Source organism: Palaemon carinicauda, chromosome 18 (assembly GCF_036898095.1).
Source record: "Palaemon carinicauda isolate YSFRI2023 chromosome 18, ASM3689809v2, whole genome shotgun sequence".
NCBI classification, from domain to species: domain Eukaryota; kingdom Metazoa; phylum Arthropoda; class Malacostraca; order Decapoda; family Palaemonidae; genus Palaemon; species Palaemon carinicauda.
Window position 1 is genome coordinate 38,100,568 of NC_090742.1, and position 25,000 is coordinate 38,125,567.

The window sequence follows — 25,000 nt, forward strand, 5'->3', positions numbered from 1 at the left end:
AGATGGAGAACGCTGACCAGAAACATCGACCCCACATAAAAGTGGGAAAAGATGCAGACAAAGAAGAAGAAGAAGATTGATAATTATTGACTGATTGGTTAGCACATTACGTAAAAGAAAATAAACTTGGTAAAGAATGTAGATTATATTTGATGTCACGGTTTATTTCCAGAAACAAACTTAGATTACAAACTATCTGAGGAATAGTTTTTGAAGGAATACATATATATATATATGTATATATATATATATATATATATATATATATATATATATATATATATATATATATATATATATATATATATATATATATATATATATATATATATATATATATATATATATATATATATATATATATATATATATATATATATATATATATATATATATATATATATATATATATATATATATATATGTATACATATATATATGAAAATAACTTATTTGATAAAGGAAGTGCAATATGCAGGTTATCCAGTGCATGATTTAGGGTCCTGAAATCTTAGGTTATGGGAAAAATTTGTAATTGACCCTTTGTGTAAGAAAACGTCTTCCCAGAATCTATGTGCAGAGACAGATAATCCTTTTTACAGATGCTCCTCATTTACTCAAGTTGGTCAGGAATAACTTCATAGATTTTTGGTTCATGTTGCCAAACGCAGATAGAATATCATATCATCCGATAAGATAAATGGTGAAGAAATCCAAAACATACTTTGGACTGACTTAGAAAGTAAGTTTGATTCACCTACACGTTTATGGGTCGGAACCTACACAGTTGTGGTCAAGAAGGTGCGGTAATGCTCTTAATTTTCTTGGAGGAAAGGAAAGTTGCTTTTCAAGAATAATGAATGGAAAGTAACAGCTCAGTTTATATCTTAATGGATGAATGGTTTGATATTATGAATTCTTCATCCATAAAAGGCGACAAACCTACTCGATTTGCTTTCGGCGTAAATTTTGAGTATATTGAATTCAATGAAGAATCATGAATATGTGATGAAATTCTTGAAGTAACTGACTGAACCATACACAGAGAATGAAACACCTGCAAGTACACTCAGTGTTGATACTGAAAAGGAATCTTTGAGGCATACAGGTATATAGTTAAAAAATTACTCTTCAAAATCTACCTGATCTTAAAAACAAGTGTCCAGTGTTGTTGCAAATGATAAATGTTAGATACGAGTATATGTAATGAACACAGATGGTCTTTATGTATCCTTACATTTTTTCTTTTCCCAATTAAGCAAGATGAGAGAAATCTTTTTCGCTGTCCATGGTGAAAAACTTCAGAGTAGGGAATCATTGCATAAAAACTCTTTATGACGAGATGAGGTTATTTTGTGCATTTTAAAATAAAAAAAAAATAATTTCAATAAAAAATCAAGAGATTACAGAAGTATAAAACGGAAATATATGAAAATTGTCATATAGAAACATCGTAAATAAATTGAGAAATAATTTATGACACTAAATAATACCTTATTCATACTTCTATACGAGTAATGAACTGAAATTATTTAGTGTCATGTTTTCTCTAACGATGCTACATTAGTGAAGAGTGATAGAGTTCTCTAACGATGCTACATTAGTGGAGAGTGATACAGTAAACAACAATATATCAAATTTCCATGAGAAAGAATATCCTTTAAGAAAATCCTTTAATTAGAAATAGGTAATGAGTGAATAAAAAAGGTAAATACGCAAAGGTTCCTTTAAGGCAAAGGTGTTGATGACGTCATGCGCGGAAGTGGCATAGATCTTACCACGGTCCAGATATACCAGGTCAGCCAGACAGCGTACCGATTTTAAGCCTCTTCTGCGCACCTACGTCATCTGAAGGGGCCTAGTGTTGCGAGACCCATTAAGAGCGTAGATCTATCACACAGTCAATGTAAATAAAACAACATTTTACCTTTGGAAAATATTTTATTAAGTTACAACTTTCATTTTTTTTCTTAGGGCCTCCCTGCATGGTTGTCCTTAAGGTTTTCTATACTTTATCAAATCATTAAGATTTCGCATTCGAAAACATACCGATATCTTAACAAAAAAAGCAATAATATCGTCAGGAACTTCAATACCAGACTGTTTTAATTCTAAATAAAGCTTTATAAAACAATTTTTTCCCTCCATGAGAACTTCGCCGTGTACAGCATTAAAAATCTCCCGCATATTAACAACTGTGAAAAAAAACTGACTAGAAGGTGCCTGTAATTCCCCCCGATTAACACATGCTATCCAAGTATCATTCCTTAGCACTTCTTCAGTCTTATTTCCTAACTCAGGATATTTTACACAAAATTTCTTTACAATATATCCACCAATGTATTTAAGAGCTTCTTCCTCAATTACTCCCCCAATATCTTTCTTTATTTCTTTATTTGCTCTCAAGGTCTTCTTCCTCGTCTAAAGCATCTTTCTCTATATCAAAATCTAAATTTCTGAATATCTGCGTTGTTAGGCATATTTCTAACGCTAAGTCCCTTTCTTTCTTGATAGATCCATCGTCTTTGGCTGATTCATGAGATTTTTCAACAGTGGCGATATTACACTTTTCACTTAATACTTTTATTTCCTTTCCTAGTAACATTTTTTTTAACCGAAATTTAAAGTTCACAGCATGAGGATGATCATAGTGCCCATCCATTTCCCTTATACACCCAAAGAAATGTTCAAGGCAATCTTGATTTAGTCTTTGTGTAAGTAGGTAGTCAATACTATAAAAGCCTTTTAACATATCAAACAAAGCAATGGTAGATTTACATGATAAAATTATTCCTCTCTGAAACTTGAAAAGACTTTTTGTATTAGGATTTTTAACTTTCATAGTATTCATTACCTCGATTACGTTGAGCAATGTACCTGTTTGTTTTTCTACATTAATACCAAAAGCATTGCTTTTATCAAACTCTCCATACATGGAGGAAGAATTCATTATGTCGAACCAATCATTTATTAAAAGAATAAAATCAGATGTTTGATTCCAGTTTTGACACTCCAACAGTCCCTTTTCCCCTAAATATTTTAATGAGTTGGCACATGACCTAGACAGTAATTGAACTGCTTATTTAACGCGCTGTCTTTGTTGACCTGTTACAGTTAAATGCATTTCATTAATCTTATATGCAAGCCCATATTCTGTTTTGGTTTTATTAAGCATTTCCCGTATGCCATCATCTGATATACACTCTCCAGTCTTGAGAAAAAACCGGAGTCAATGAAATTATTTATAACTAATTTAATTAAATGTGGAACATCTGAAAAAACAAACTTCTCTTTCTGCCGTAGGATTTTTGAAAGATATCCTATTTTCAAGAGGGTCAATGTTAAGGTGTTTCCACATACGCAGTTACTTGGCATTATTAGTGACGGAATGAATGAATGAATAAAATGATAATGGACACAGCGTCTCCTATTGTTTACGTTACCTCTATAGGTAGCTAACTAAGGCAACGGTCCTTTGTTTTGTTTACCCACGTGTGTGAGACGGGGAAGCTTGACGTCACAGTATGGGTGATTCACAGCTTAAGCTGCACGTTGGCTGACCTGGTATATATAGACCTTGGATCGTACCAAGGTCTCGTACTGCTGTCCGGCTGACCTCATATCGCTCGCTTGCGACAACAACGTCGTAACTCAAAAAAACAAATGTATTTTGAGTTATCCATATAGACATATTCATCTTCAAATGCTGATTTTTTTTGGCAAAAGTGTCATAATTGTAGCTAAAAAATTGATCGCTAGAGGCGCTAAATGTCCTAACGACATAACATAATATGAGTGTGTTTTAATTTATTAAAATGGCTCTCCTGAAAAATATCTTTTTTTGAGTTATGACAACGTTGTCGAAAACGAGCGATATATGTTGATATATGTAGATCTTGGGCATGCCCTGGCTGTCACTTTTGTTCGTAATTGACGACTTTTAGCTAAAAATTCAATGAGGAGCAGCATACTACTCCTAGAGTTTTACAGATATCCAAATGATTTTCACAGGGTTTGATGAGTGTTATGTGAACTACATTCATACCAATTTTCGTATTGATACTTGCCATAAAAAAAGTCACAGTAGCCATTTTTCGATATTTGCGGGAGGCCGATTTTCGGCGACGCCATAAATTACTCGTAGAATATTTCGCATATCTAGAAGAAATTTTCATGGATTTATGGGATGGAGATTTACTTTGTCCATATCAATTTTCATTTTGATATTTGCCATAGAAAAGCCACAGCAAACATTAATTTCGGTATGGATTGAATGGTTATTTTTGGCAATGGAGTAAATTGTTCCTAGAATAATTCACATATCCAAATGAAAATTTCAGGGATTGATGTGAAACAGTTTCTCTGTTCCTACCATAGTTTCCCTGTTCTATAATTGAAAAAAACACAGCTATCAGGTAGCCTCGGAAATATGATTTTAAATGTGGCAGCATTACAGTGAACTGCGTGATAGTGAGCGACATCAACGAAGGACAATGCCCATCTCATAAACAATATCCGTCCAGAGTTGCAGCTAGTATTAGTAAGCATTTGATGAAGGATGATTGATTCATCATTAGTATTCAATCGACTTACGGGATTTATTGAACAAAGGTTTCTTTGCCTTATAATCAGGAACAATATTCTATTACCTTATACCTTGAAGGTAGAATTAGGAAGGAAATGCATGTAACATTTGATTGTTTTATTAGCAAAATATACAACATTTCATAAAATATAGAATCTCCGGTTTTAACGAATATGAAAATATTAAAAAAATTTTGTCAATGTCCTAAAAGGATAAGTTTTGAAATACAGGCAGAATCCTTTGGCATCTAATTCTCACTAATGCGATGACGAGGTTCGGATACAGAAGAATTGTTAGGATTCCTTTGGTGCGGTGACGACCAGCTCTCCCTCCTTGGAGAGAAGGGAAGTGATGGCGTCCACTCTGATGGCGGCTGGTAACTTGACCCGACGGCTGAAGCTCTTATTTGAAGATCTTCCGTCCTTGTCCTTCACTTCCTTCACACCCTCCACCTGGATCTCATTCTGCTCTAGAGCCTTTACTTAGAGGTCTCCGCCAACAAAGTCTCGGACATCGATTTTGACCTGAAGGTCAAAAAGACTAGAATTATTTATAGTCGACTTTACTGGGTATATATCAGGGGAAAATTTTCCACAAGATATGCTCCTTTAATAGCAGTAAAGCAGTATCCTGTACAAAAAGAAGTCCACACAAACAGAACCACCAGTTCTTTGGGGTCATCTGTTTCATGAACGTGGGACTATGCTTAGTAAACAAAACGCATACTATTAATGCTAACAATTTAGAGAAAAAATTATATAGATGAATTGGTTTTCTTTTCACTGATGTACAGTTTTTTTTTTTTTTTTTAAGAATAATTAAATTTTGTATAGTAAATAGTTACAGAAATGTAAAATTAGATGGTACTTATACTTAGAATACATCTTATTAGGCTCAAGGGAATAAAAGTCACTGTACATAAATTTATATTATGAGATTCCAAAGTTTAAGATGGAGTTTTAATAAGATTAAATGCAATTATGAAGATTATTACTTAAAATGGAATGAATATAGCTTACCTTTAGAGAATGGTCATCCCCCACCAGAGACATTTGTTGGTCCTCCAAGAGGTTTATATCATGTGTATCTTTGAAGAGGTTCCTCTCCTGTAACAAGGTCATCTCAGGGGTGTGGTTGAAAACCCTACTTGCAGCATCTTCAAAATCTTGGTGAGCCTTTGCAAAGAAGTCATCGTGAGAACTGGACATATCTCGAGAAAACAGACTGTCAGTCATGTTCAAGCCTTCAGTAATGTGTCCTTGCAGATTATAGTTTTGGCTATTTTCAGGAATTGACTGAGACCTGCCTGTTTGTTTCGAGGAGTGAGATGAAGACATGAGTGCACTTGCGTGGTTCGATAAACTGTGCGATGTGTTTCCAGATGAGACCGTTTCCCTATCTAGAGATCGAGGAGTTGCGGACGATTTAATATCTTTTTGTTTCTTTGGAATAGTGATTATTAATACACCATCAGAAGACTTTGAAGATGAAACAGCTTCAGAGTTTACCAGTCCTGGAAAGACGAAATTCCTGCGGAAACTTTTGGTAGAAACAGAGCCTCCATCTTTCTTCTCTACTTTTCCTTCGACAACCAACTCATTTTCATCAATAACTTTAATCTTCAAGTCCTCTGTTCTGAAATCATGGACATCCAACACCACCTGCAAAGAAAAGTGTGATTATAATATATCGTTTGGTTTTATGTATATTTTGAAAAGATAAAAAAAAATGTCAGTTACTTGAAGTGTAGATATATAAAATGTGAGACCGTTACATGAACTGACGTTAACATATTATCATACCTAAAGCAATGTATGATGTTTCCCATTTATTATGTGTCTCATTTATTATATGTCTCTTGTAAATAAATACACCCCCTATGTACTCATATGTGTACATGCTTCATATTGTAATGTTATTATGCATAGATGTCTATTTCATTATTAAGTGTGGCAACGCCCCGAAGATATGGCAACAATGTACCTCCCAGCCTTGGGGCATCACACAGGGTGCTTGTATTGTCGTTCGTCACCCAAGGCAGACGTATTTCCTGCCTGTTGTATTTGATTCGTATATTGCACCTTCTCAATAGAACTTACATTAATTTCAAGATTGTGTTTCCTTCCCAACCTCCCAGGAACACCCCCAACATGGCGCAGTGAGTATTTTGTGAGAAGAGAGTGCTTTTACAAGTTTTTCAAGCAACACAAGATGACGATTACAGCCGCCATTACTCTCCCCGTGAATCTCCATGGATTTATTGTGCAGTTCATGTGCATTTAAGTGTAGTGTTCGTTGCCCATAGTGACTTATAAGTGGACCCTTTTAGTGCAGTGTGCCTTAGTGACTGTTAAGTGACCTCCTCATGTGCTGTGTCTCGTAATTAAGTACAAGAACGAGCTTAGCACATAATTCAACCTGACCGGCACACTGACATCTAGTCACTTTGAACGCTTCCGGGCAACTGACCGTGACGTCACCGAGGGGAGTGACTACTGCTCGTCGAACAGACTCCTCCCCCTCCCTACCTGAACCATACCGCTACACTTAGTATAATGTGCACATATTCGTAAGAATCATATTATTTCTGAATCTTTTGGAAAATTGAACTTTTATTTCTTACATATTTCTTCTTGATATGTTAATATTAATGTTTTTACAATAAACCATGTCGGAATCGGAATTTCACGAGGAATCTTCTGATATACGAGAAGCAGAGGTAGAGGAAGGATTTAATCCTAATGTTGGAGCTTTCGGTGGATTAATTGGGGAGGAAGTATACCAGTTGCCACCGCCACTCACCCCACATTATACAACTCCTCCATCAGCTTCAGGAGCCGATTTTCTTCATTTCATCAAGTATCTTGAACAATGTCGTATACAAGAGGATGCAAGAAGGCGCCAAGAAGAGGATTTTCGACGCAGAGAGGACGAACAACGTCGACAGGAAGAAAGTGCTCGCTTTACAGCATTGTTGCAGAGGTTGCTTACTGTTACCTCCCAACCTGACAGCACACATAGCCTTTCAGTCAATACATCGTCTACATCGTCAGTACCTACTTTTTCATCTTCAAGTTCATCAGTAATACCTGCCCCTCAAAAAGCTATCACCCAGAACCCGCCTCCCCTTCAAGCAGATGCCAGTTTTCAAGTTTTTCGAGAATGGAGACGTCGATGGGAAGATTATTCTATCATGGTGGATTTATCCAAGCTACCTAGAGAGAAGCAACTCATTCAGCTTAGAATGTGCCTCACTCTCGAGACGCAGAGGATCTTGGAGCACACCCTGGATATTCCACCCAGCACAGCCAAGACAGTAGAAGAGGTCTTAGATGAGCTGCAGGATCACGTGAAAAGTCTACGCAACGAAGCCCTACGCCGAAGGGAACTCTTAAGTTGTAAGCAGTTTGAGGGAGAATCTTTTTCAGAGTTTTACGTGCGACTTAAGCATATAGCTGAAGAGGTGGACGTCTGTCCGGGGAATTCATCAGTGTGTGAGGAAACTCAAATGAAGATGATAATTCTCATGGGTATCAGGGATGGGGAACTTGTCCAGAAACTCATCTCTCTTGATGCAACAGCTTCACTGCAGGAGGTGGTCAATACTTGTCGCTCATATGAGGCGGCCAGGAAGGCTACTTCTGCCATTCGAGCACCAACCTCCCAGCTACGTGTTGTTTCAACATACAAGAAACAGAAAGGAGGTGGTAAATATCATTCTTCAACCCCACCACCCAAACCAGCCACTCCCTGCCAGTGTTGTGCACGTACCCACCATTCTTCCGAAGTTTGCCCAGCCTTAGAAAGCAGCTGCAAGAACTGTGGTCGACGAGGTCATTGGGACAGGACTCCTAAGTGCCCAGCCAATGCAGCACAGTGCCGAGTTTGTAACCGTGTGGGACATTACGATAAATACTGTAAGACAAAGAGAAATGACAGTACACAGGGTGGCTCTTCAAGTGACAAAGCTACCCCATCGTCAGGTAAATCAAAGGTCGTAAAGAAGTCCAGCTGTCGTCGAGTCAAAACTTTCGGCAAGTCGCCTAAGCCTGTCTGTGTTCTTCTAACATATGGAGATGTTACATCCCGAATTCAGATGTTACCTGACACAGGCGCCGAAGTCTCCGTGGTAGGACCCCAGCATCTTGACCTACTGAAAATACCTAGGAGTAGTTTGAAGCCATTTCCTACAACTGTAACTCTAACTGCCGACGGTTCAGCCATGACACCTGCTTTGGGTACCTTCCAAGCCACTCTTACTCTGGGTAAGCAGTCCTGTTCTGCTGTTATACAGGTCCACGACGGTGTCCAAACTCCTTTGTTGTCTTACAGCCACTGTAAGGAATTAGCAATTATTTCTCCTGACTTTCCCAAGCCAATATTGGAAGTTAAGCATGTCAAAAGATGCAAGGAATTGCCCCTTTCTGCTACCACATCCCCTACTGAGGCAAGAGAATTTTTTCTACGGGAGTTCAAGGATGTTCTCGTCACCAAAGAAGACCTCAAGACAACACCACTCCAGCCAATGACTGGTCCTCCAATGAGGATCCACCTCAAGGATGGTGCAGTACCCTTTGCTGTCCACACTCCACGCCAAATACCCTTTGCTTTCCGCGATCAAGTTAAGGAAGAACTCGCCTCCATGGTAACCCAAGGAATCATCAAGCCTGCCGGTGAGGAACCTTCAGAATGGTGCCATCCACTTGTCGTAGTAGCTAAGGACTCAGGTGTCCGTATCACTGTTGACCTCACTAAGCTCAACAGCCAAGTGTCCCGACCAACTCACCCTTCTCCAACTCCGTTCGCTGCCATCCGTAGTGTTAATTCGAAGGCAAGGTATTTCACTACAGCAGATGCCTTATGTGGATATTGGCAGATGGCATTTGCTGAAGAGGATCAACACTTGACAACCTTCATTACACCGTACGGCCGTTTCAAGCATTGCAGAGGCCCAATGGGTTTTGCAGCTACAGGGGACGCCTTCTGTCTCCGCGGTGATATGGCTCTTCAAGGAATGCGGAACTGTGTAAAGGTCGTGGATGACATACTTCTTTCGGATGAAGATTACTTCACTCATCTTCAACAAATCTACGAGATGCTTCTTCGATGCCGTAAATTCAGGATTACTCTCAACAGAGACAAGTTTGTGGTTGCTGCATCTCAAGTGTCCTTTTGTGGATATCAGCTCTCAGAAGAGGGTATAGCAGCTGATCCTGGCAAAGTTAGTGCAATCCGGGATTTTCCAACTCCTACCAATTTGACTGACCTTCGATCATTCATGGGTTTAGTGAACCAGTTGGCTGAATTTACCCCTGATATTGCTGCTACAGCTCAGCCCCTACGACCTCTGATGAGCCCCAAGAGAGCATTCGTTTGGACTCCTGATCATGACGATGCATTTCGTCGAGTCAAGGCCGCCTTGGTAAGCCCCCCAGTCCTTGCCTCCTTTGATCCTGCATTGCCGGTAATCCTCCAGACTGACGCCTCTCGCCTATATGGAATTGGATACGCCCTTCTACAGGACCATAGTAATGGCAGACTTCGCCTAGTTCAATGTGGCTCCCGCTTCCTCACAGATGCCGAGTCCCGCTACGCTACTATAGAGTTAGAATTGTTAGCTGTGGTGTGGGCTATGTCTAAGTGTAGATTGTATCTAGCTGGTCTTCAGCATTTTACCCTGATGACTGATCACCGGCCACTCATCCCAATTCTCAATCATTATACACTTGATGCAGTGGAGAATCCTCGCCTTCAGCGTCTCAAGGAAAAGATTTCACCGTACCTATTCACAGCAGTGTGGCAAGCTGGAAAGCAGCTCAGCATTCCAGATGCCTTATCTCGAGCTCCAGTCAGTCAGCCTACTCCTGAAGATGATATCACTTGTGCTGATGTCGCAACACACGTCAGATATATCGTCAATGTCAATGCTGTCATCGCCGAAGAAGATTCTACGCCCCAAGATGCAGATAGGACACTTCAGGAACTCCGAGCTGCAGCAAGAGCTGATCCATCGTATACCTGCCTCGTGAATTGTGTGACTTCAGGATTTCCATCAAGCCGTTATAACCAACACCAGTCGTTACTCCCTTTCTGGAAATTAAGGGAAAACCTCTCAACTGATGGTGATCTGGTTCTCTACGGAGCAAGAATTGTTGTCCCTGCTGCCCTCCGCCGTCGTACTCTCGCTCGTCTACATGATAGCCATCGAGGAGTGGAAGCCACAAAGCGACGTGCAAGACAGACTGTTTTTTGGCCGGGAATTGATTCAGACATCACCAGTACTGTCAGAGCTTGTGAATCATGCCAAATGTTGCAGCCTAGCCTTCAGCAGGAACCCTTATTGAATGATGATCACCCTACGAGGCCTTTTGAGTCTGTCTCAGCTGACTTTTTTAGTGTCGCCGGGAAGTCATTCCTTGTTGTAACCGACCGACTCTCTGGGTGGCCTGTTGTGGTACCATGTAAAGGAGACACTACTGCTTCCAACACCATACGTATCTTCTGTCGTTACTTCAGGGAAGTCGGTGTTCCCCTTCGTCTCAGGACCGATGGTGGCCCTCAATTCGCCAGCAAAGACTTTCAAGATTTCATGATGAGATGGGGTGTCCACCATATCATGTCGTCACCACATTACCCGCAGTCCAATGGCCATGCAGAAGCTTCCGTAAAAGCCATTAAGCACTTAATTCTGAAGACAGCACCTTCTGGCAATATTGACTGCGAAGAATTTGATCGAGGCCTTTTGGAACTGCGTAATACTCCAAACTTCACAGGCTGCCCTCCAGCACAGATTTTGTATGGCCGCCCACTCCGTACCTGTGTACCTGCTCATCCACAGTCTTTTTCAGAGGAATGGCAGGCCAAGTCTGAGGACTGTGACCGCCGTGCAGCTGCCCGTGCTGAACAAGTAAAACTACAATACGATCAACACGCCCGGCCACTTCCCAAGTTGGAAATAGGTCAGACAGTAAGGATCCAAGACCCGATATCACATCGATGGGAAAAGGTTGGCGTTGTCATGGGTTTTGGCAAATCACGGGACTATGAAGTGCGTCTCCCCAGTGGCCGAGTTTGGTGGCGTAACCGCCGCTTTCTACGTCCAGTGCCAACGCCTGAGGTTGACCCCCTCCCCCATTTACCTGTGGCCCCTTGCACGGACATAGAAAGGTCCTTAGTCTCTAACCCCCAAGTGTTCCCACGCAGATCTCAAAGGATCATTAGACAGAGTTCGCTCGAGAATGGAACTACGAGCGCGAGGGTGGAGGGAGGTGTAGATATATAAAATGTGAGACCGTTACATTAACTGACGTTAACATATTATCATACCTAAAGCAATGTATGATGTTTCCCATTTATTATGTGTCTCATTTATTATATGTCTCTTGTAAATAAATACACCCCCTATGTACTCATATGTGTACATGCTTCATATTGTAATGTTATTATGCATAGATGTCTATTTCATTATTAAGTGTGGCAACGCCCCGAAGATATGGCAACAATGTACCTCCCAGCCTTGGGGCATCACACAGTGTGCTTGTATTGTCGTTCGTCACCCAAGGCAGACGTATTTCCTGCCTGTTGTATTTGATTCATATAGTGCACCTTCTCAATAGAACTTACATTAATTTCAAGATTGTGTTTCCTTCCCAACCTCCCAGGAACATCCCCAACATGAAGTAAATAAACAGAAGAGTTACAAGCTACTAACCTTGTGGCATTCGTGATCTTCAGATACAGAAACTGCTTGATTCTCTTCTCTCATATCTTTCTCTCTTAAGGTTCTATAAGAGGTCATATCGTGTGCCCTGGACAATGTTTCTCCCTGTTTTTCCATGACTTCCTGTACTGCCTTTTCAAAGTATTGACGAAGTGATGCAAAGTGGTCGTCATGAAAGAAGAGACCTTTTTCAAACACTGGCAGAAATGATGAGTCAGCATAATCCTTTAGTGTTTTGTTGGAAATAGATTCTTCTGTCTTTTTATTAGTCAATGTGAAATCCTGAGAATTTGTATGTGAATTGGAAGAAATAGAACTAGATGAGTCAGCTGAGTGCATTTCTCTTTGATCCTTTTCTTTTGGGACCTTGATAGTAAGAATTCCATCTGATGACATTGCTGAAGTAATGGCCTCAGTCTTGACTGGACCTGGAAAAGTGAATAATCGCTGAAAGCTCCTCTGTGAAGATTTCCCTTCGATTTTCTCTTCCACTTTACCTTCAACCTTTAGTACCTTCTCATCAATAACCTTCACACTAACGTCACCAGTTGTGAAGTCTTTTACGTCTAGAACAACCTAGAAAATAAGAAAGATATATATTATGAAAGGAAGTGCGTAAAGATTTGAATATTTAGTTGCTTAAGATATACCAATACTATTTTCACCTCAAAATAAAAATCTGAACGAACCTTATGGAAAGTGTCATCTTCTGTAAGAGAAACGGCCTGATTTTCTTGCTGTAGATTCTCCTTCCGGAGGGTCCTGTAGGCAGTCATGTTGTCTCTTGTGTCAATTGCAGACGTTCTCCCAAACTTTTTCAGAACCTCCTCGACAGATTTTTCAAAGTCCCTTCGAGTAGTGTCGAAAAAGGAGTCGTGGAAGAATGATCCTTTCTCTGAGATGGACAACAGAATATCAGATTTGTCGTCCTGTGAGAAACTCTCTGGAGTGGCATCTTTGTTTCTGTCTGACTTGAGAAACTTCTCTTCAGTTATGTCAGTCGAGCTAGAGCTTGTGGCTTCCTCATTTATGTTCTGCAGTTGGAAGTTGACCTTCTTTTGGGAAATGTCTCTTTGGTTTTTCTTTGGGACACTGACTGTTAGGACACCGTCAGAGGACATAGCTGAGGACACGGCATCAGCCTTGACTAGACCAGGGAATGTGAAGCGACGACAGAAGCTCTTCTTGGAGATTGAGTTTCCTTCCTCCTTCTCAACGCATCCTTCAACCACTAGTTCGTTCTCGTCTAGGACTTTGACCTTTACATCTCCATTCATGAAGTCTCTGACGTCCAACACAACCTGAGGAGATAAGGAATCGAGTCCTTCAATACCATTTGTGTCAAGGATTCTCCTCTGAAGAATTATAGTAAAATTGAGTGTGGCAGGAGAACAACCTTCCACTTATAGTTAAACTACCTTTGATAAACAAATTAAAGTAATTTCTCAGTCACAGTTTTTATGGATCTTGGATGGAGAAATACAAATACTGTATATTAGTATCAGAACTATTGCTTTTTATCGAAGGTACCATTATTTGAAAAAATGTTGTGGACTTTACAGAAGACAAGTGATGCTTATAGAAGACAATTATCTATGACCAAGTATTGTAAAAAAATAATCTACAAAGGAATGTAAATATAAGTGTTTATAAAGATTCAAAGTTGAAGTTTATCCGATGCCTTTACTTAAATCCAACAGAATTAATTGTCATCGAACTCATTTGAGAGAGAGAGAGAGAGAGAGAGAGAGAGAGAGAGAGAGAGAGAGAGAGAGAGAGAGAGAGAGACCTACCTTATGATGAGAGTCATCTTGGGATACAGAAATGGCTTGATTGCTCTCTTTTGGATTTACTTCTCGAATCTTCCTGTAGGAATTAAGGTAATTTTCTTCGGCTGACCTCTGACCCCATTGACTCACGACCTCCTTCACGGCTTGGTCAAAGTTCTTACGGGCGTCTGCGAAGAAGGAGTCGTTGTAGAAGAGGCCTCTGGTGGCAATGGGAATGAGGCAGTCCTCCAGACCCGGCCACTCCATTGTGTAAGTCCTTCCCTCTAAGGACGTTCTATTGCTGCTTTCTGAGGAAAAGCTGCTGCTGCTGCTGCTTTTACTCACTCTGGAGGACGAACTTTTCACGCTGCTTTTCACGTCGGAGGATGAAGTCGTCTGCACAGAATCGGCAGCACAGCTGCTGAGACGAGAAGCTGGGTTGCTCTGGTGTTGCGTTGGAGCCATCCTTTCTTTATTTTCACTTGAGAAATGTAATTTAAAAACTCGTTTTGCTAAAATAATATCGAATATAAAAGAAGTAATTTTAGTCTGTAAAGTTATGTAGTTATCACAGATTCACTTCAATGGAAGAATCGAGAGTTATTGTCTTTCGTTGCTAAGAAGTCAAGAGTCTGAACTGTTCTGCTGGGCGATGCACTCTGGCCGGCTTATATACAGCAGCCCTTGGCACCCACTTGGCACTACTTACCTCCTACGGCAAGGGCGTCACCGGTGATGTCACTATGACGTAACTTTCAATTGTTCTCTATTTTGGGATGTCTGAGAGGAAAAGAGATCATTCTAGGTCTTTCGAGTTTTTTCCGCAAAGGAATTTTTTCTTTGGTTCTCTAAATGTTTGATATTTGAACTTGAGACGAAGAACAATAAATATTGCAATAAATATTTGTTTGTATGTAATGCTAGCTATTCAAGTTCGTATCAGTATAAGTAAAAAAGAGCTTCTGACTATAGTTCTCCTTTTAAGGAAGTAAAGTGGCTACCTGGACGAACTCATCTTTTTTATATATGTAGTTAAATGTCGAATGTTTTCTTTTGTTGTCATATGAATGATGACACCTGATACCGAATTATGCATAATGGAGTTTATATTGAGAAGATCATTAATATTATAGGATGATCGTTATAATCTGTTTTTATTAACGCACACACACCTAATCATATATATATATATATATATATATATATATATATATATATATATATATATATATATATATGTATACATATATGTATATATATGTATACATATATATATATATATATATATATATATATATATATATATATATATATATGTATATATATACAAATATATATGTATATATATATATATATATATATATATATATATATATATATATATACATATATATATGTGTGTGTGTGCGTGTGTGACTGGTTTATATATATATATATATATATATATATATATATATATATATATATATATCTATATATATATAGATATATATATATATATATATATATATATATATATATCTATATAGATATAGATATAGATATATATATATATATATATATATATATATATATATATATATATATATATATAAACGAGTTAATGCCTTTTCTGCTCTTGGTGTCATTATCATTCGTACCTCTTCTCATCCAACTCGATCTGTTTTTCCTGAATATATATATATATATATATATATATATATATATATATATATATATATATATATATATATATATATATATATATATATATATATATATATATATATATATATATTACCTTGGTCTAAACTGAAGATATAAAGAAGAAAGACAGATGATTTGAACTTCTTTGTTTGTCTTGCAAAATTGTTTTTTGATTTGTTCATGTTTCCTGAGAGAGAGAGAGAGAGAGAGAGAGAGAGAGAGAGAGAGAGAGAGAGAGAGAGAGAGTCCGGGTCCAAAGAATAAATGTAATTTCCTCTTGCTCAAAAGTCCTCATGCTTAAAAGGAAAGATATTTCGAGTTCGATAAAACTACTTCCTCTTTTTTTTTTTTTCGTCTGCCGAGATGTTGACATAAATGGTTGTGTTGACAACTGTTCGTTTTGTTTATGCATCATTTATTTGTTATGGATAAGGTTTTGATATGTATGTTCTCAATTCTAACATACAGATCAAATTACGTTTGTATTTACGTATGATAAATATAATTTGATTTTGGTTGATAAGCAATGCAGTGAACAGAAATTAGCGTGAATCAGCATTTAAGTTACATTCACCAGAAAAACGAAGTGTGGAAAGAAATCGAAGTGTATGCAAATTGGTTGTGTGGGCGAATGTAAAGCCTAAAAATAGGCAAGATATCTAGGAATGAGATCACTTGCGTTTATTTATTTCATGCATGTATTTTATTGCATGATTTCATAATATAGAGATATTGACATCGACATTCGTTATATTATATAGAGCAGCGTTCCATCAGCCATAGAAGATTTGATTCTAAGTATACATGACTAAGTAATGGAAGCAGCGATCTCTCTCTCTCTCTCTCTCTCTCTCTCTCTCTCTCTCTCTCTCTCTCTCTCTCTCTCTCTCTCTTCATTATCCTGGGACCTTCTAGACTCCAGAGTTTAATAATCTCTTAAGCATTAATCATATGTTTGGATTCGAGTGGTTGTTTCATGCGACGTCACAACAGTGACGTCATCAGGGTGTAGGCTTCTTGCCAAAACTGGTTCGCCCACTGGCCAAGGTGATGGTGTACCTTCCCCATCGGTCTGCCAGGGCATTCATTTCTTGTATTATTTATGGAATTTTTTGGGCCTTCATATGGACATCAACGGATGCTTGATTAGTGTTCTTGGATAGGGAGCGAAGTACGACTACTGTCGAGTCCTGGTCGTACCGTACCGGGCATTCTAGGGGACATTCACGCAATTATACGTCTGGCACCACTCTACTGTATATGCTACCTTTCACGTCACGACTCCATCATATTCATATGTGACCAATATTAGTTAGATTATATTAGTTTGAAGAATACGTTTTCATACAATTTAAGAATAGTTATTTATTATATGAATTAGATAAATATTGACTAAAAACTGTACATGGAATAAGAGCCTACATATGTTCGTATGTTGTTTAAATGAATAAATAAAATCATTTTTATCTTAAATTCTCTCCATTTGCTATTATTCCAAACTTGGCTGGTATGCAGCGCATGTACAAATAAAGAAACCATTATTATTATTATTATTATTATTATTAGATGTTAAGCTACAACCCTAGTTGGAAAAGCAGGATGCTATAACCCAAGGGGCTCCAACATGGGAAAATAGCCCAGTGAGGAGAATACAAGGAAAAATAAAATATTTTAAGAACAGTAACAGCATTAAAACAAACATTTCCTATATAAACTATGAAAACTTTAACAAAACAAGATAGAAATTGACTTTGGAGTGTCCTTCTCCTAGAAGAGCTGCTTACCATAGCTAAAGAGTCTCTTCTACCCTAACCAAGAGGAAAGTAGCCACTAAACAAATACAGCGCAGTAGTTAACCCCTTGGGTGAAGAAGAATTGTTTGGTAATCTCAGTGTTGCCAGGTGTATGAAGTCAGACTATTCGGTGTATGTGTATGTAAACAGGAAAATGAGCCATAAATAGAGAGAAGGATCTGGCCAGTGAAAGGACCCCATAACTATCTAGCGGTAGTATCTCAACGGATTGCCATGTTCACGTCCTGAAATATAATACAAATATTCCTGTTATATAAAATAGATATAGAAACCTCTCATTAGTTTTAAATAGCTATATTTAATTAGAAGAAACATACTTAGCAACACACCTTGGTCTGATCTTGGACATGTACCAAATTTTCTACTAGAATTTTTCTCGTATGCTTGAGAAATACCACACCTGAAAAGAAAAAGGCATCCGCATGGCCCAACATTTGGTTTAATAATGGATGGAGGAGATTTCAGAGTAGTAAAATTGGCTGAATTTTACACGAAATGTCTGCATGAATGCTCCATACTTACAGCTTGGAAAATCTTTATCATTTTACTAATTCACTAAATGAGAGACAAATGTGTATGTAAACAGGAAAATGAGCCATAAATAGAGAGAAGGATCTGGCCAGTGAAAGGACCCCATAACTATCTAGCGGTAGTATCTCAACGGATTGCCATGTTCACGTCCTGAAATATAATACAAATATTCCTGTTATATAAAATAGATATAGAAACCTCTCATTAGTTTTAAATAGCTATATTTAATTAGAAGAAACATACTTAGCAACACACCTTGGTCTGATCTTGGACATGTACCAAATTGTCTACTAGAATTTTTCTCGTATGCTTGAGAAATACCACACCTGAAAAGAAAAAGGCATCCGCATGGCCCAACATTTGGTTTAATAATGGATGGAGGAGATTTCAGAGTAGTAAAATTGGCTGAATTTTACACGAAATGTCTGCATGAATGCTCCATACTTACAGCTTGGAAAATCTTTATCATTTTACTAATTCACTAAATGAGAGACAAATGTGTATGTAAACAGGAAAATGAGCCATAAATAGAGAGAAGGATCTGGCCAGTGAAAGGACCCCATAACTATCTAGCGGTAGTATCTCAACGGATTGCCATGTTCACGTCCTGAAATATAATACAAATATTCCTGTTATATAAAATAGATATAGAAACCTCTCATTAGTTTTAAATAGCTATATTTAATTAGAAGAAACATACTTAGCAACACACCTTGGTCTGATCTTGGACATGTACCAAATTGTCTACTAGAATTTTTCTCGTATGCTTGAGAAATACCACACCTGAAAAGAAAAAGGCATCCGCATGGCCCAACATTTGGTTTAATAATGGATGGAGGAGATTTCAGAGTAGTAAAATTGGCTGAATTTTACACGAAATGTCTGCATGAATGCTCCATACTTACAGCTTGGAAAATCTTTATCATTTTACTAATTCACTAAATGAGAGACAAATGACCTAAAAAAATTACAACCCAATAAGTTTACTCTCCGCAATATATGAAATATTTGCAAAGATCATATTAGGCCGAATAGAAATACAGCTAGACTTTAATCAACCAAGAGAGCAGGCAGGCTTTAAGGGGGTTATTCAACAATTGACTATATCAGTGTAATTAACCATCTATTGAAAAATCAACAGATTAAGACAAACCACTTTTATGACAATTTTAGATTATGAGAAAGGTTTTTATTCTGTCAAATTTTCAGCAGTAATGAAAACCCTTCAAAGACAAGGAATAGATGAAGCACTTGCAGATATCTATACAGGAAGTATGACAGTCCTAAAAATACATAAAGATAGTGAAAAAAAAATCCGATTGCGGAAGGAGTTAGACAGGGAGACCAAATCTCCTAAATTATCCATAGCATGTGTAAAAGAATTTCAAAAATTTAGACTGGGAAAATATAGGAATTACTATTAATGGGGAATACCTTAACAACTTTGGATTTGCAGATGACATAGTTGTTTTTATTGACTCATGGGAGGAAGTCCAAAAGATAATCGAAGATTTGAATAGAGAAAACAGAAATATAGAACTGAAAATGAATATAATGTTCAGTAAGAAAAAGCAGAGACAACAAATAAGGACTACGGACGAGCCTTTAGAGATTATTAGTGAATATACGTTCTTAGGACAGACATAAGTGTCTCCCCAGAATACGAGACCGAAATTAAAAGAAGGATAAATCTGGGATGGAGAGCATTTGGTAAACAAATTGAGATTATGAAAGGTATAATGCCACTTTCTCTAAAAAGGAAAGTATTTAAACAGATCGTCCTTTCAGACAAATATCTTTTATTTGAGTGGATTTCATATGTAGTTGAGTTAATACATGTATGTAATACATCTATCTATTCATGAGTTTTGTTCGTTAATAAGAAATAGAGTGACAAATGATTTTAGATGTAATAGTGAAGGAATAGATTGAATCAGAGAGAGACACTTAAGTGAACGAGCACTTTGCTCGCTTCACAAATTCCCGATTATGGCTCCCGATGCTGATTTTTTGCTCCCGTAGCTGATTTTTTGCTCTCGATGCTGATTTTTTGTTCCATCGTAATAAAATTGCCGATTTTCCACATTATGTGCGATTGGAGGGCCCAGATCGAAGTCACAGGCCGAAAATCTGGAATCATCGGGGACCACGCTACGACTGTATTACGACTGTCGAATCAGTATTACCAAGGTCTATAGAGTGTATTCTATAGACCTTGAGTATTACGATTATGTTTCGATGATTGTAAAGGTTTACCATGATCGGTTGTGTACTAGGGAAATTAGGCCACGCCCCCTTTAATGATGTTCGGGAAGTTGCACCATCGTCTTAAGAAGCGATTCGATTTTCGGCAGCTATTCAACAATCATCGGAAGGTTGCAACCGAGGTTATTTTTATTCACCAAAGTTCGTGCGCACATTTTGATCATCGTATTATAGATTATGATGATCTAAACGCTCTTCGATGATCGAAGACACGTTTGGATGATCGAAGATACGTTACAATGATCAGAAAATGCATACCGAAGTTCGATAAAAATTTCGACAAATGGCAGTTGCCCCAACCATTTAGCGCGGCGCTAAATGGTCGGCCCGGTTCGGGCCACGTTGCCCCGCACCACGAGGGTCGCCCCGCTTCCCGACATTCGTACCATCCTCGCCGACGACAAAAAAAACCTCTTCGATATTCGGCCATTACACCTTCGATAATCGTTATAGGTTGCCAAAAACCAATTTTCCTGTCTTTGGGAGCAATCGGGAGCAAAATCGTGAATGTGAGAACCCAGTATTAGGCACGTATTGTTGTTAGAATTTCGCCATGTTATGAATTAATAGTCAAAACATCCCCGTTATTGTTCTAGAACCTATGAATAGCTCATAAATGATTTACAAGGACGCGAACGAGAATGCCGAGAAACAAAGGAACTGTCACGTGATTTAGGACAAGCTTGGCACGCCAAGTTTAGCGTATATAAACCAATGGCGAACAGGTAGCAAGGCCAATGCCAACATGAATTGTTGGCATCAGTACCACAACAACAAGTAGCCGCCCTCTTCTAGCGCTAATTGTAAAGTCTACAGGATCGTACTAGACTTACTTTTTAACCTGGCCTCTGATGGGTTGGACTACGGACTCTGCTGCATGTCCGTTTGCCGCATACCATACCACGTATGGAATGAAGTTCATCTGGACCGATCAGCAGCCGAGTAAAGGGAAACACTTTTCCCTTAACACAACGAAGCTCTCTCTCTCTCTCTCAAACACCGCAAAGGCCCTCGATACACCTGGTTTGGCCATCCTCCCAGCCAAGGTCCTTTAAAGGACCTTTCTCTCAGTGAAGGGCCTAAGATCGTTGGAATATGCCCACTCTTCGTGAAGAAGCATATGTTCGTCTGCCTTATTCAAGACATCTTATCAAAATCTCCACGGGAGTTTAAACCACAGTTTCGTGTATTACTTTGTACTTGAAAGTGTTAAACAATTCAAACTAAGTCCTAAGTAAAGTAAGAAAAAGGTCAAGTGTATCCATTACCCATGTTAACTTTAATCTCCTGAGAGACTAAATAGGTTTTACAAAGTAAAAGGGGCTTGAGGATTTGAAATTAATTGATTGAATGGTTTCAAGTAAATAAGAGTTATTCCAAGAAATAAGATTATATATGAAGCTTCCTTTTCATTAAATATTTTTGGAGCCATCACAGTCCTACCAACATAAACTTATGCCTCAAAAACTTGGATTCTTACGAAAGCCTTCGAACATAAGCTAGTTACATCTCAAAGAGCTATGGGAAGAATAGTAATGGGAATAACACTAAGAAATAGAAAAAGAGCAACATGGTTTCGAGAGCAAACTAAAGAAATGGACATTGGCAGGACATATAACGAGACCGATTGATAATAGATGGATATTAAGAATGACATAATGGGTCCCTAGATATTGCAAACGAAAGAGAGGAAGGAAAAGAAGACGATGTATTGACAAGCAAAAAAAATTTGCTGGTATAGACTGGCACTGAAAGACCGTAATGCAGACAAGAGTTGAATGACATATCTGGGGCCTTTATCCTGCAGTGGACTATCTACAGCTGATGATGATGGTGATTATTATATATATATATATATATATATATATATATATATATATTATATATAATATATATATATATATATATATATATATATATGTATGTATGTATATATACTGTACATATATCGAGCTTAATGAGAAAAAACCGTTTACTGTGTTTGCTAGAAATCTGAATAAAGTTAGCCTCTATCATGGTCAAGGAAGAAACAACTAATGTACATTAGATCGTATTTGTTATCGAAGAGAATGTTCTTGATAATTTTATATTTCAAGTGTCAAAAGAATGTAAATAAAAACAGTATTTTGCCCTTGGAAAATATTCTATGAAGTCACTACTTTTTTTTTTTCTGTGCTTCCGTGCATGATTGTTTTTGGTGTTTCCTATATTTTATCGAATTAGTAAGATATCTCATTTGAAAATACAATGATATCTTAAAAAAAAGGGCAACAACATCGTTAGCAATTTCAATAGAAGACTTTTTTTTATTCAAAACAAAGCTTTTTAAAAACAATGTTTGCTCTCCATGAGAGTTTTCTCATGTAGACTGCAGCATTAAAAAAAAGTCTTCCGCGTTAGTACTAATTATATATATAAAAAGAAAATAACTAGGAAGGTGCATGCAACTCTCTCTACTTAAGGTACCCTGACACTTGCACGAATTTGTGGCACGTATTGGCACGCATTTTGTCGTGAACTGGCGTGAACGATGCGGGAACTGGAGTGAACGTGTCGTGAACGGTGCGTGGCATACGTGCCAGTCGTGGCGAGAATTTTGAAATGTTCAAAATTTGTGGCACGCATTGCCACGACAAAATTGGCGTGAACTAGTCGTGAACAATGCGCGAACTGGAGTGAACATGTCGTGAACAGTGCGGGACGATGCGGGAGGATGCTTGCCAGTGCGTGGCAATTAAATCAATGGATTTATCCCTACTTCCTCATAATCATCAAAGAAAAAAATCTGTATAATGACAATATATTCTTTTACCTCTCCCCTTTCCTTATTTAATCGTTTATTCATTATTTCAACAACGATTGTGACTCACATATACAAAATTCAAACGGGTATTTAATTTTTGAAAATATTTTCAAAAGAACAGAACTCCCAAATTGTGATAAAGGATAGACGAGAAAAGGGAAAAGTTCTGATATAAAGGCTTCGTATTTTTTCCAGTTGAGTCTGATAGAGGTGGTCATGGTGGATTTGATTTGTCAATTAAACTAAAGGTTCCCTTTTTCATTTGTAGAGAAGCTCAGGAAACAATTTCATGCATTAGAACTAAGCCGAAGGTTTATGTAGTGCCGAAGGAAAATCTTTTTATCCCTCGGAGAGAGAGAGAGAGAGAGAGGAGAGAGAGAGAGAGAGAGAGAGAGAGAGAGAGAGAGAGAAAGAGAGAGAGAGAGAGAATAATTGATTTTATAGCACAACTAAAGAGGAGAGAAGTTCTTTAATCCCTTCATGAGCAGGTGTAATACTTGAGAGAGAGAGAGAGAGAGAGAGAGAGAGAGAGAGAGAGAGAGAGAGAGAGAGAGAGAGAGAGAGAGAGAATGTTTACGATTTTTTTAAGCGCGTTGCTTTATTGATATATTCAGTACTGGTATAACAGTTACAAAACCCAATATTCTGACCAATTACTTGCATAACTGATCTGAGTTGCAAACTGATGGCACAACAAGGTTTTATGCATGTGTGTGTGTGTGTATATGTATATATATATATATATATATATATATATATATATATATATATATATATATACATACATATATATATATATATATATATATATATATATATATATATATATATTATATATTATATTCTGCCTCAGTTTCAATGATATTAGTTCACAAACGATACAACAAAACTAATGAAGGGAATAGTCATCTTTCAATTAAATGTAATGTAAAGTGGGTTCCAAATATCTGATCAGTATATAACTGCCATAAAATATTATTTTTTCAGTAAATTATAAAGCTTAAAAATTATTCAAACCAGTTAATTACCTATAATAATAATTAAATAATAGAATATATACTAAATAGAAGTATAATTGTTACAAATATCTATAAAGATAACCCACACATTAATACAGGGGATATTGATCAAAGATTAGCACAAGAATATGCTTTTGATATCATTTAGGTAAATAAAAATCATGTAGGATATCGCTAAATTATTGACAAAGTGAAACAATAACATGATGTAATGTTTATCTTATAAAAAAGTAATGACACATAACAGGATGAAAAGAGACTAATTGCTGCTGCTCTCCAACAAAGGCTAGAGCATCTGCCAGGTGTAGGTATCTTCTCCTCTTTGCAATTGTGTCTCTGACAGTAAGCATTGTTGTCTCTTCCGAAGCCAATCCAAGAATGTCCTCGGGTTGGAGAAGCCCCGTTTTTATATGGCGTGGCCAAGTCGTGAACTGGTGTGAACGATGCGTGCTAATGCAGGAAGTGCGAAAACTATGCATGAACGTGTCGTGAACTTGTCGTGAACTCGTCGTGCCAATTCGTGCCATGTCGTGAACGTGTCGTGAACTTGTCGTGAACTATGCGTGAACTATTCGTGAACTTGTCGTGAACAGTGCGGGAACCTCCCAGTGCGTGCCACAAAAGTGGCACGCATTGTCATGACAAATGCGTGCCAATGCGTGCCAGAAATTCGTGCAAGTGTCAGGCTGGCTTAGTCTATCCATTTAGTATCATTCTTTGGTACTTTTTTATTCTTATTTTCTTACTCAAGATATTTGACACATTTTTTTTCACAATAATTCCCTAGTGTATTTAAAGAGTTTAGTCC

The 25,000-nt window shown here is 37.8% G+C and overlaps 2 protein-coding genes across 2 annotated transcripts in view; one reads left to right on the forward strand and one right to left on the reverse strand.

Annotated features, from left to right (window-relative positions):
• Positions 1 to 25,000, forward strand: part of LOC137657050 (glutamate receptor ionotropic, kainate 2-like) — a 229,407-nt gene that overhangs the window by 46,836 nt on the left and 157,571 nt on the right. The window lies entirely within an intron of this gene.
• LOC137657257 (serine-rich adhesin for platelets-like) overlaps positions 1 to 25,000 on the reverse strand; it is an 86,181-nt gene that overhangs the window by 42,679 nt on the left and 18,502 nt on the right. Inside the window, 5 exon segments of the mRNA XM_068391595.1 lie at positions 4,844 to 5,109; positions 5,605 to 6,246; positions 12,297 to 12,881; positions 12,995 to 13,606; positions 14,099 to 14,635. Of these exon segments, the coding sequence (XP_068247696.1) occupies positions 4,844 to 5,109; positions 5,605 to 6,246; positions 12,297 to 12,881; positions 12,995 to 13,606; positions 14,099 to 14,635 (2,642 nt within the window).